At 42.6% G+C, this 13,305-nt stretch overlaps 1 protein-coding gene across 2 annotated transcripts in view; it reads right to left on the bottom strand.

Moving 5' to 3' along the window:
* ODAD2 (outer dynein arm docking complex subunit 2) overlaps positions 1-13,305 on the bottom strand; it is a 1,353,572-nt gene that overhangs the window by 208,927 nt on the left and 1,131,340 nt on the right. For both annotated transcript variants that reach the window (XM_078663397.1, XM_078663398.1), the window contains one exon: positions 11,302-11,544. In XM_078663397.1, coding sequence (XP_078519523.1) covers positions 11,302-11,544 — 243 coding nt within the window. The remainder of the gene's footprint in view (positions 1-11,301; positions 11,545-13,305) is intronic.

Below are 13,305 nucleotides of genomic sequence, written 5' to 3'. Positions count from 1 at the left end.
CCGGCCATCATACAGGCTCCTAGGAAGAAATGGATGTGTGTGTAAAACCCTACACCCTGTGGCAGGCACTCCATGGTGCCTGCCACACAGTGCAGGGATTTTCAGGGGGACACCCTAGGTAACCCCTCGGCCACCAACCGTAGGCTGCGGAGGCAAAGGGGCCCTTCTAGGGTCCCCCAAAGTCACCTTCCAACAGCCTTTCCGTGTCGGAAAGGCCAGCACGGAAACACAGCGGAAACCGACATCGTCATCTCAATGGCAGAAACACCATCCATAGGAGATTAAGGTGCGGGTCTGACCGACCGGAAGACTCAGAGAGCCGGTCGAAACTGCGTCGGACTGACCGGCCAGCTAATGCTCCAACTGCTGACATCGTATTCGGCGGTCAGACTAGAGGTTGGAGGCTTTCCGACCAATATCGTAATCGGCCCCTAAATGTAGTACATATTTAACATACCCACTCCAATAAAACCATATAGTGAAACCATTTAACATTTCATATAAAATTCAGCATAAATAAAAATCTAATTATTTTTACACATTTTAAAATATATTTTTAATAAAGCTTGTAAAAATGAATAACTTCATAGAATTACATTTGTTATATCAATAACATATTTTACATTATTACATTTTTTGTAATATTGAGAAATATTTTTTGAAAACTAAGATTATCATTATGAAAAAATGTCCCCCCAAAATAATCAAAAATATAAATACATTTTTGAACATATATTATTTTCTTTAAATTTAAAATTTACTTCAAAACAAAACCAAAAGAATTTTCAATATCACATAACAATATATTATAAAAATACAGTTTCATACACACAAACTAAATATCTAATATGAAATATTGTAACATATTTTCAATCTTTATTAAAACATGAGAAATAAAAATATAAAAACTAATATGTACAGACAACAAAATTGTATTTCCAATGTATTTCTTTCAAATTTCACAATCTTTTCAAAAAACATTCCCCACCCATTTCCCCTATAAACCCTACATTCCACAATTACAACAAAAAATGTAATGACAGTGTAAAGAAAATACATCAAAAACAAATCAAAATAAGTTGAAAAAGAAAACATTGAAAAAATATCATTTACTTTTAAAAAGAAAATTAAAAACACTTTTAAAACGATATATCCCTACAATAACAACATCTCACGCCTAGATATTTCAAAACCTAAATAAAAAATAATAAAAAAATAACATCACCAATCCTATAATAATATTTAAAACAATTTTATATACATCTAAATAGTATATAGTTATATTCTTGCTATGTTATTAAATACTAAAAAACAAAATTATTAATTTTGATATTCCAGACAATGAAAATTTGTATATCACTACATAAAGACAACAATATTATAGTTAGGCCTGGGCGGTAAATTTCGGAGTTTTCTGCACTCCGCTGTTCGCGATGTGCAGTGGAGTTTTTTCCCCGCTCGCGATCGCGAACGGTAAGTTCGCGAGCACGGGCTGCCGTTCGGGTAGAATTTCTACCGGAGCTGCAGGAATACCAGCACAAACTGCACTTCACACTGCACTCTGCCACTCGCGGAACTTATTGGAGTTTTTTTGTAACTTCGCTGAGTTTCTCGTGGCAAAATAACACCAACTACATCCCGGCTCATGCTAAGATGAAATTTCCAGCTCGATATTTTGGTAAAACACAATTTTTGCCTAGTTCCCGAATGTTCATGCTATAGAAAGACTAATGACATGGGCCAATGACAGACTGAATGAAAGATTGAACGAAAAGATTTGGTTGCCATTCAGGAAGATTCTTAAAAGAAGCTGAAGATGTATTATCAATGCCCGTAGCTTGGCAGACATCGGGGATGGGGGAGGTATCATCCTCCTTGAAAAATGTAAATGAAAACATGGCACCTGAAATATAGGGTGGCCATGGTATGATGGTTTCAAATCACAACATGGAAAAGCTTTTTGATCTGCTGTGTTCTATGTGGTGAAGAACATAACCAATCTATATTTTGCTTCTCTTCCTTTCTGCCCTTGAATATGACCTTCTCTCCTGTGAAAATACACCTGTATGTTATGTAACATGATTATATGTTGTGACTTGTATCCTGTTAAAATTCTTAAATTAAATGGCTAAAAATAGACTGGAATGGGCAATTTGAGATGAAACCACGTGTTAAAAAGTACAGAGACTCACCTTCTGGCACGGGTGACCCTTGTCTCCTACTTCTTAATTCTTTATTAAGCTCCTGGTTATGGAAAGTAAACCGTGTCAGACCTCTGGGGCTGTTGTGTCTAAAGAACAAGTTTCTTATCTTTGGCAACGCATTATCTGGTAGAGACCATATCTAGCTGCAGATTCCTTTCCTTTGAATTTCCTGGGCGTTAGACTGGATCAAGAAACTTTTGTGTGAGCAGTAGCCCTGCGTGCCGTCGGGTGGCATCATTCGACTCTCTGTGGCGTAGTCCTCACCGGATGTGACATCATGGTCACTACCCAGGCACGCAAACCTCAGTTACTTCTTACGACTTTTCATTCCAGAAGCGCAGAGCAATGAAGTGAACTGACTAATGTGTGTCCAACTAGGGCCTGAAAAGGAAGCAACCCTAGCCCAAAAATGCACCTGCCGAGCGGGGAGGCATGGGTGGGTCTGTAAGGAATCTGCACTTAGATATTGTCTCCACCAGACAATGCGTTACTGAAGATATGCAACTTGTTTATCTGATAGAGACTTCTAGCTGCAGATTCCTTACCTTTGAATAGATAGCCAAGCCATAGCATCCAGGCGGTGGGCTGCAGATAGACTGACTAAACTAAAAAGTCCCACTGGACCGAACGGGCGAAATGGCCATCCCTGCGTACCTGACTTTCCAGGCAGTAGTGTTTGGCAAATGTATACAGGGACACCCACATTGCTGCCTGGCAGATGCCCAGGACTGGAACACCATCAGCCAACACTATGGTTTCAGCTTTTCCCCTGGTTGAATGGGCCTGTAAGCGCTCAGAAGGCTGCTTTTTATCCAAGGCATAGCAGATCTTCATAAAAAGAATGACCCAGAGCAAAATGGTTACTTTCTGAACTCCCCCACCAATTTTAGCTCCTACATATCCCATGAAGAGTTGGCCATCCACCCAGAACTCTTTTGTAGAGTCAAGCTAGAGCAACAACACTCTTTTTGGGTCCAGGGATGGAGGCACTCCTCCTCCTAGGGGAATGTGGAGGTGCATAAATGGTGGGCAGGGTGACAGACTGTCCCAAATGTAATGGGGTCACCACCTTAGGTAAGAAGTAGGCCCAGGTGTGAAACACTACCTTGTTTGGGAATAACATGTGGATGTCTGAATGATAAAACCTGCAGCTCACTCGCCTGTGGGGACAACTGTGTAACGACTCAATGGGAGCACACATGAGCTAAGTGAGAATCAGGTTCAGATCTCAGTGAGGTATTATGAACGGATAAGGGGAAACATATGTACAAGCCCTTTCAGGAACCTATGGACAATAGGGGACTAAATTAAGGAGGGTTGGTCAGGCAGCCACAGGAAAGTGGACAGTGCAGAAAGAGAGTGCCCAGAGCAGAGCTCTGCTGGGCAAGGGTAAGAAATAAGAATAAAGAGTAGAATATCAGGAAGACAGGAAGAAAGACGTACAATAGACTTTTCGGTACAATAATCTACAAACGTTTGCCACCAGCGGGCATATACTATTTTGGTGGAGGGCAGCCAAAAAACTTTATAAACTTCACAAGAAAGGTCAAAAGCTATCAACTGTCACTGCTCAAGTTCCACGCAAGGAGGAAGAGAGTTGACAGGTTTGGTCTGATCTCCACCTCTCCCAGATGGCTGCCCCAACCTAGTAGTAACGCATCTGACACTACTGTGAGATGTGCTTGGGGAAGGGAGAGGGGTCTGCCCCTGACTCAACCGTGGTTCAATAGCCACCACTGCAGGTCCTTTGCAGTCCCCTCCAAGAACTGGACCACATCGACGTGATTCCCCTGGTGCTGCACCCACTGGATCTTCAGCTCCGCACATGTCATCTGCCATGTTTTACCAATAGAGTGCAGGAGGCCATGAGGCCCATAAGCCTCAGAGTTATTCTCACTAGAATCCAGGATAGTGGCTGAAACATCTGTAATATAACCTGCACCTCCTGGACCCGCTGCTCAGGATGATAAGCCCTAAACCCCATTATGTCCAGAGCAACTATGATGAAAGGGTGCATCTGATAAGAAGTCAGGTATGACTTTGTCATGTTTCTAGTCAACCCCAGCAAATGCAGAAGGTCTGCCACAGTCTGTAGACAGGAGACGACAGTCTGGGCAGAGGCTGCCTTCAACATCCAGTCATTGAGGTAGGGGAAGTCTGAAATTCCCAACTTGCGCAGATAAGCTGCTACTACTGCCATCACCTTGATGTACACCCAAGGGGCACTGGTAAGGCCAAAATGGAGCACAGTGAATTGAAAGTGCTCTTAGCCTACCTTGAACTGCAGGTAACACCTGTGGGCTGGAAGGATGAGGGTGTGAAAATACGCATCCAGCAAGTCAAATGCTACCAGCCAGTCTTCTCGGTCTAGGGCAGACAAGACCTAAACCAAAGTGAGCACCTTGAATTTCTCCTTCTTAAGGGAGAGATTTACGGTTTACGGAGGTCTAGAATAGGTAGAAAACCTTTGTTCTTTTCGGGTATCAGAAAGTAGTGGGAATAAAAAGTACTTCCTACTTCTGATATCTGACCTCTCTATAGCTCCCTTGGCCAGGAGAGTAGTAACTTCAATTTGGAGTAAGACCAGATAATCCTTCACCATCCATTCTTGAGTTGGCAGTGAAGGAGGGGGGAAAGATTGGAAAGGATGGGAGTATTATTTTTGAATCATCTGCAAGACTATTTGTCCGATGTAATGGACTGCCAGTGCAGGAGATTATGGATTCTCCCTCTAAACTGGGCACCCATAGTCTTGCAGAACCAAACTAGGAGGACTTACAGGCTGTATCAGCAGTGGGGTTGGTGGCGGATGACTTCTGGCTACCATTCCCATGTGATCGGAATGCACTGCGTTCACATCCTCACACAACTTGGGGAGCTTGCGCAGGACAGTAGCTAGAGTATGGCTGGCGCGGTTAAAAAGCCCTTCCATAGCCACAAAAAGGGTGAAAGGCAGACTGGGAGTGAAGTGTCACTGAGAGGCCCAAGGACTTAGCCGTAGCCCCAAGTCCCTGAAGTGCTCCTGCACTGAGTCTGCCTTTTTCTGAAGAGACGAGACACATCAAAGGGCATGTCTATGAGGTTGGCCTGGACATTTCCTGAAAAGCCAGATATTCTTAGCCAGGCATGGCGCTGCAAGACCACCACCTCGGAAACCCCTCTGCCTAGTGAGTTAGTCATATCCAGACCATACCAAATGGTAAACTTTGCTGCACCTCTCTTGTCTCTCTCTGGTTGGGAGAGGATGGCCCAGGTCTCCATCGGGAGCACTTGCTCAACCGTTTCCCATTGGGTACAGGAGAAAAGGCCCAAAAAGGCATGCAGTGTTCACTCACCGCAATCATAGCCGGGCAAAGGAAACATTTTCTTACCAAGTATCTCCAGCCTCTCGGATTCCTTGTCCAGGGGAGTGGTGTGGGACACACCATGGGAAGTTGATGCTTGGACTACCAAGCTCTCAGGGGTGGAGTGTTAGCTGAGGAAACTAGGATCACCCAGGGCAGGACGAGGGTGGTGTGCTATTGTCCTGTTCAAAGGAGCCTCTGTACTAGGCTTGGACTAAGTGCCTGAAAGGACATCAATCAGTGCTTCATTGAAGGGCAAAAGCGGTTTGAATGAAGAAGCCCCTGGCTGAACACCTTCAGTCAAAAGGTTCAGGCCCAGGACCACGACCTTTGCATAAGATGCTCTCTCCTCCATTGCCACAGTATGTGTAGCGAGCATACCTGAATCTGGAGAGGTGTCCAGTCCACCAGCCTCTGCTAGTTCCTCATATCAGTCTAACGTCTTACCAGGAGGGTATAACTGGCATTCTTAAGGGTCCAGTGACCCCTCCCACTCTTTCCCTATGCTTGCATGCTTCTAAAAATGCTCAGGCAATGACTTAGAGTCACTGGGCTCGGTCAGAGATGGAATTGACATTGATTGACGCAGTTCAAACTCCGAGGGATTGGGGATGAGAATTGGGCTGGCTTCACCGGTGGGTGCCAGGGGCACCCATGCAGGGACCAGTGCCATCGTAAGACATGTTGGCATGACCGGTGCCGACCCAGAATCAAATCCATGAGATTCCATCAGAGCTAAGGCCGAAACAGTCTACGCAGAGCCTTATGGGGCCTCCTCCGACCCTGCTGGGTCCAAAGGCACACAGAAGGGGTCAGTCTGCTCAAATACTCAGCATATGTTCTTGTAAAACTCTTCAATCTGAGTGGTGGTCACTCCTATACCTGGAAACGGGGGGAGGCACGGAGTTGGAGATTGCAATGACTCTGCAGAACCATGCCTGGAACATCGATGTTCCCCACTCATCTTGTCAATCCTTAACAGGTGAGGCGGAGTCCGTCTAGACTTCTTCTTCTTGTCCTTCTTCCCCGAGTGTTCCAAGGATCTTGAGTGCAATGAAGAAGACGTGGGGCTCCTGGAGTGGTCCTGCAACTTTCTTCTCCTTGATCAGGACTGAGACCTTCCTGGAGTCGTGTTAGCTGGGGTCAGTTGCAGGGCCACAAGCAGCTTTAGGGACTGCTTCCTCAAAGCCTTCACTGCCTTGGCCCAGCAGTTCGAGCACGACTTTGACGCCATAAGCACACAAAGTGCAGTTCAGTAAATAACATGCCAATGTGAGAGGCACCACGCAGCGTGAACCCTACGTTCCTAGAAGACATTCCAGCGACTTAAAAAACAAAACATTTCAAAAAGTCTGCCAAAAAAGACAGAGGGTTAGCGCTTCTTCAGATCAGCGCTAACTAGCACAGAAAGAAAAGAACTGAAATCTGCGCACCAGGGTGGCACCTTAATAGGAGATCGCAATGTCACATTCGGCACCAACGACACCACGTGGAGCTGAATGGAGCCACCCGGTGGCATGCAGGGGTACTGCTCATGAAAACGTTTCCAGGTCCAGTCTGATGCCTGGAAAATTCAAAGGTATGGAATCTGCAGATAGAAGTCTCTATTAGATATGTGTTTGTATACAGATAGCTTGACACTCCTTTTCAAGGATAGAAAATAAAATTTAAATAGGCACTACAGGCTATCATAAAAGTGTCTTGGACAACTGGTTATTGTATAAGTCATCCAAGACTGATATAATGTTGGCCAAAGGCAGTGAAGCAGTAATTTCAGCTGCCCTGAAAGATAAGGATATTTACTTTCAAAAGAAATCTAAATATCGTAGTGTAAGCAAATAGAGGATTTCAATAATGTGTTTCACAACAAACTTTTGTCATAAATATGGAATGTTAGCTCTCTAGTTGTTCATTAGACTACTTTAGGAAACTGCAGTTGATTACTAGGGAGTTAACTGACAGACTGCTGCTGGTGTTGTAAGTACATGCTGCACTCTGCATGACAGAATGTTTTACTGAAATGGATGAGGAAGACATTTGAGATGCCAATAGAAAGTGTCTTCATTTTAGCTTTTTAGAGCCCCAACTATCATTTCTAAAAAGAACGCCCCCCCCTTCAGGTGTGCCACAGTTTTGCCATGAATACCGAATGTTAGGACTCTAGTTGTTTGTTAAAACACTGTGGAGCGCTGTAGTATATCACTGGGGAAACCAACTGGCGGGCTGTACATTTTTTACTCAGAATAATACCAGAACCTGTCCTCACATGGCTGAGGAAGACGTTGTGAACCTATAGAAAATGTGTTTTGTGACGATTTGTTAAATGGTGCGAAAGTTATTAGCAATGCAATAAATGGTCTTACTATGGAAATTTTGGCCAAACTGTAACTACACAGTGATGTCTTCCACTTTGCAAAATATATGTGTGTGTTCGAGTGTGTGGGTAGATATTGAACTAACTGGTTGCAAGTTGTAGAGATGTGTGATGTAAAATGTTTTTGGGGTTTCCAATGTCCATCTTATTATACATAATTTGACTGCTGAAATTACAATTATAATTTCCATGAATCTTATACACAACTCATAACAGGGAAAAAGAAGACATATCTGTTTCCTAAGTGGGGGTGCAACATGCATTACTGCTTGGGGCTGAGAAAATCTAATCTGCAATCCACTCCCCCTCAAAAAAAAGGGTGGTTCACTACAAACGCATATGGCCCCAATAAGAGCTTTCTTAATTTTTATAATGGTGTGGTCAATAAATGCATGGGTTTAGACCCGCACATAATGTTCTGGAAGGACTTCAATGCTATTCTAGACCGAAATTTAGATTGGTCTTCCCTCATTGCCAGGCCTCCTTCAGCAACCACAATAAGGAACATAATACATCAGTATGCCCTGGTGGACACCTGATGTCAGAGCCAACTAGATAACAGAGAGTACATATACTATTTCTAGTAGTCCACAATGCAGAGTCTTGTATAGACTAGTAGCTTCTTATATATGATACCTATACTTGGGTTGAGGAGGATGATATGCTACTTCACACACTATATAGTAATCAACAATAACTCTGGTTCAGAGATTTTCCCTTGCAGCTTAAACCCAGAAAACATGGTGCTTTGCTGCTGATACACTAATAAATGCAGTGTTTCGAAAAGAGGAGAAAAACTATCATTGAATACTTTAAAATTAATGCGGGCTTGGTGGTTAGTCCAGGTATATTGTGAGAGGTGTTTAAAGTCTACATTAGAGAGATGTGCATAACAAAGAGCTGTGAAGCTTAAGTCAATCCACAAATCTAGCATGCTTGAGAAAGAACTTGAGGGCCTTGACAATGAATACGCCAGGCTGGACTAATTTCAGGATGAAGTAGACAGGGATGTAACATTTTTAAATCAATGTGCTGTGGCTAGGGAAAGGCTAGGAAAAGGGGGAGCACAAGGAGGATACTTGCCAGACCAATAAATCTGGGGTGGGCATCACATAGCATTGTAGAAATTAAGGGGGGTGTACGTAAGATATCTGGAATGGGCTGAGATACACTTACAGTTTTTTTAACCGCATGCCTGCGGGCGGAATTCAGCTGGCACGCTGAGAATTTGTAAATCCCTTTATTCATGACGAGCTGGGCTCGTCATGAGCGTGCGAGGAGGCTACCTCATGACGAGCCCAGCTCGTCATGAGCATCGAAGGGGTTAAGTATTATGCCCAGTTAGAAAATAAGTTACTTACCTGTAACTGCAGTTCTCCAGTGTTGGTATCTTTCATAGAGTCACACGCTTGAATCATTCCCCGTCGTTTAAGTGGGAGACCCATAGTATCATATTAATGCAGTATGTATCACTATCACAGACTATAATGTCAATGAAAAAGTCAGTTTAATAGCCTATGTATGTCCTTATTAAAAAAGGACCAAACTCAAACTTGTCCTGAATCAGGCTACAGCACCCTCTAGAACACTCTCAACAGAGGCGTAGTCCCTCAGATTTTCAAATAAATAATCCCCAGATACAAGGGAAACCTCTCCGGGGAGGAGGGTGTGGCAAATGTGTACCTATGAAAGATACCAATACTATAGAACTGCAGTTACAGATAAATAACTTATTTTCTTCTCCAGTATCGGAAATCTCACAGGGCCAAATGCTTGAATCAGAATAGAAAGCAGTTACTCTATTTGTATATCTTATTGTATTAAGCATAAATAGTGGATGGTGGGAAAAAATTATATACATAACATATTCATAGGCAATTGAATATGTTTATTTATAGATGTGTATATCATGACTTTGTTTTCTGCAGCTCCTTTTGTCACAGACTCAGGTTTCTACTTGTGTCCTTTGTTGCAAGTCAGATGAGAACTGAGGTTCTGCTGCCAGGGGGTAGCCCTTCAATCCTAGATTTAGGGGTGTGGGTGCAAGTGGCCAATGGACTACTAGCCCAGCGGTGAATCTGCCCATGAGGTTACCATATCCGTGTGTGTGTGTGCCACTTTTTCTACCCAGAACCCTCTATTCTATAAAAATGGCAGAAACCTTCCTTAGCTCTACATGCCAGGTATCCCAACCTAGATGTGTGGCTATTCTTCTGGGGGTGCACACCTCCTGAATACCCAACCTGCCCAGTGCAAATGTGCCTAGGGACAGGTGGAAGCCTGTTTCCTCCTTTGGAAGGCAACCTAGTTGCATATCACAGGTGGTGAATGTTTTGAAGTACACAGCCTTGATGTGCCACTTCACTAACCATCCTGTTAGGGAGGAAGATGTGATCTTCTTCCCATCCAGGCCCTTGTTTCTGACTCCTGGAAGAGTTGACACTTCTTGGCAGGGGGTGTCAGATTCTTATCTTTATAGTAGCTGCTGCAGGCTGGCAGCCAGAGCACAGCAAATGCTGGGGAAACCAGGTGGGCAACCTCTAAGGTAGCCACATAGGTGCATGCTGCATAGTCCTTGACACAGAATCATGTCCATACCTTTTATACAATGCACCTTGCTTACTGGGCTCAGGCGGCCACCATTAGGGGTGAATGGCATATATTGAAAATAGTGCAATGACTTACCATACATGGTGCGGGCAAAGTCGAGTTTGAGCAGTTTGTACTGCTTTTGCAGTCTGTAATGGCAGTACTTCTGTCATCTGTTTTCCCGGGTCACTCAGGGTGGCACAAAAGGTGTTTCAGGTGCTGGTGACCCCTTTAGCTCCCATGCCCTGGGTACCACTGGTACTTGATAAGGGGATTAAAGCCCTTGCCAATTGGGGTTAACAATTCACATGCATCAGTTTTAGGGAGAGAGCACTGGAACAGGGATCTGGTTAGCAGGCTTCAGTGCACTGTCAGAGTTGAAAAACAGCATCTAGTAGTCTAACTGGGGGCAAAAAGTGACGGTACAACTGTAAAAAGACATATTTTCTTACACCTGATAATTGCTGAATTTGAAAATGTTAATAAAAGCATAAACATGTATTTTTTTTATTATACACCAGCATAATTTGTACCTTAGAATATCAATGATATCCATGTCCCATGTCTGTTTACAAAACTACATAAAGGTTATGTTTCAAATCACTGGACATACAAATCTTTGTGAGTGTTCACCAGTTACAACGTTTAGAAATCAATTGGATGACAGGTGTACTTATGATGGAATTTTCAAACATATATTCCCTATTCATAATGTTCAAACAAAGTTATTGGGAGGCTAGGTGTATTTTGAGGTGTGGTGGGTTGGGGAATAACAGGATTCAAAACTTACGTCATATTTTCAGGATCAGCCGCACATGCTCCTACAGCTTTTGTGACATTCACAAGAAGGGCTTGATTTGTTCCTGTTAGTAAATTAACAAGAGGCGTGATGCCACCACTTTTGCGAATTATAGCTCGATTTGCTGGCTCTTGACCAAATTCACCCAGTGCTCCAACAACATTAACTAAGACCTCCTCAGGTTGATCAGTAAGCAATCCAACCAATGTTTCCAGAGCTTTGTACTCCTGAAACCTAGGTATAAAAAATGGATGCATAACTTAGATGTGTGTTCAATGTATCACAGAACTTTGTAATACTACATTCTTAAAAAAACATGACAATTGAAACAGTCAATGAAGTAAAAAAGAGTCAGGACAATGTTTTTTAAGTTTACAGTCAGTTGAGCCATTTAGAAGCCTAGTTACACACATAGTCTCTGTAACCTCGTTATGGATATCATTTTAACATCTTTTTCACTATTGCACACTGTGACTATACTGTGAAACAAACGAGTAACAGATACAGGCTGCAAGAAGTAAACTGGAATAGTTAGTCAGTGGAATTAAGGAAGTTGTGAAGTTTCTCATACAAACTTGTTCTGGATGCAGAACATACACCCTCTGCTTTGGAAAATACAAGGAAGTCCAGGCTAATAATGTATTCTTTGCATCAGAGACAGCTACCAACAAGAAGCTGGTGAAGCTCCAGCTTGACTCCGGGTCCCCCGCACCCTATTAACAGAATGTGGACAAGTAACCTTGTTTGAGGGCCTACCTTTAACTTAAAATAAATGAAGACGGTCGGAGCACTGCTAAGAGAAGTACATCTGCAAAACCCATGACAGCTACTTGCCCTTTTGCAGCATTGTTCATATCCTACATAGTCATAGCAACTCTCCCAAATGCTGTTAAACACTGACTCTTGAGGTACTAGGAATTTCGCTACTCGTTCTTCCAAATGTGTCTCTGAAGAATTCAAATCAGTATATCAAGTAAAATAAAATTAATTCAATAACTGATCCTATTTTCACATCTCGAATAACTGTTTGTCTTCCAAGTGTAATATGACAAGCACCGGCAAAGCCATTAGGTTGCACATTTAACAAGTAAGTGGTTATTCCAAAGCTTTTACATTTTTATAAGCCTGGCAGTCCATTCCTATTTCTGCCTGAGTGCACTTTATGTTTACATGTGTATTTATCCCCCTTCAGATGTGATTGCAGGCTACGTTGGATTGATTAAGTTAATTAAAAAAATTAAATGTCAAAATGGCTGCCAGTGAATTACAATGCACGTGTTACACATGGTGGGCATCTTAGAATTGATTAAACAGCAAACAAAATTAAGCTGCAACACAAAAAAGAAAGTAGCACTTAGCAACTTGTACATCCTCGAAACACAAAAATAAAAAAATAAGGAAAGTGAGGTAAGAGTGCACATGAGAGCAATGGATGAGTCCTTTAGAGGGTGAAAGGGGGGAACAAAACTTGAGCACATTGAAAAACCACTGGAGAGAAGGATCCTTGGGGTAAAGAACATTTCAAAAAAGGTAATTAATCGCAATGTGTGAACTACTTTTTTGTTTAGAATGTTCACATTCGTGAAATGCGACAGGATAATACCAATGCTGTTGGGCACCTCTGTTAGCAGATGCCTAAAGCCAGATGAAAGACTGTAGCCAATAACGGAAAGCGGCTGTCCCATAACCCCTCTCCATGTACAAGTATCTATGTGTATATTGTGTGGTGTGTGATGAGAAGGTCTCTCCAGACAGCTAAAACTGTTTGTAGAAGAGACCTAAAAACTGCCTAGATTTCTTTGTATACAACTTATGAAATCTTCGAGAGCTTATCATTATTTATCCATGAGTTTTGAAATACTATAATATCCTGATAATGTTTAAGAATCCAAAAAAAGCAGTGGTTCCAGAGTGACACATTTTCGTAAATGCCCAGTTTAGAATTTGTTTTTAGACATTTCGCATTTACATATGCAGACAGTTATGTTTTCATTC

The sequence above is a fragment of the Lissotriton helveticus genome, chromosome 10 (assembly GCF_964261635.1).
Source record: "Lissotriton helveticus chromosome 10, aLisHel1.1, whole genome shotgun sequence".
NCBI lineage: Eukaryota > Metazoa > Chordata > Amphibia > Caudata > Salamandridae > Lissotriton > Lissotriton helveticus.
The sequence above is the reverse complement of the archived record's forward strand: the minus strand, read 5'-3'. Positions and strand labels throughout refer to the sequence as shown.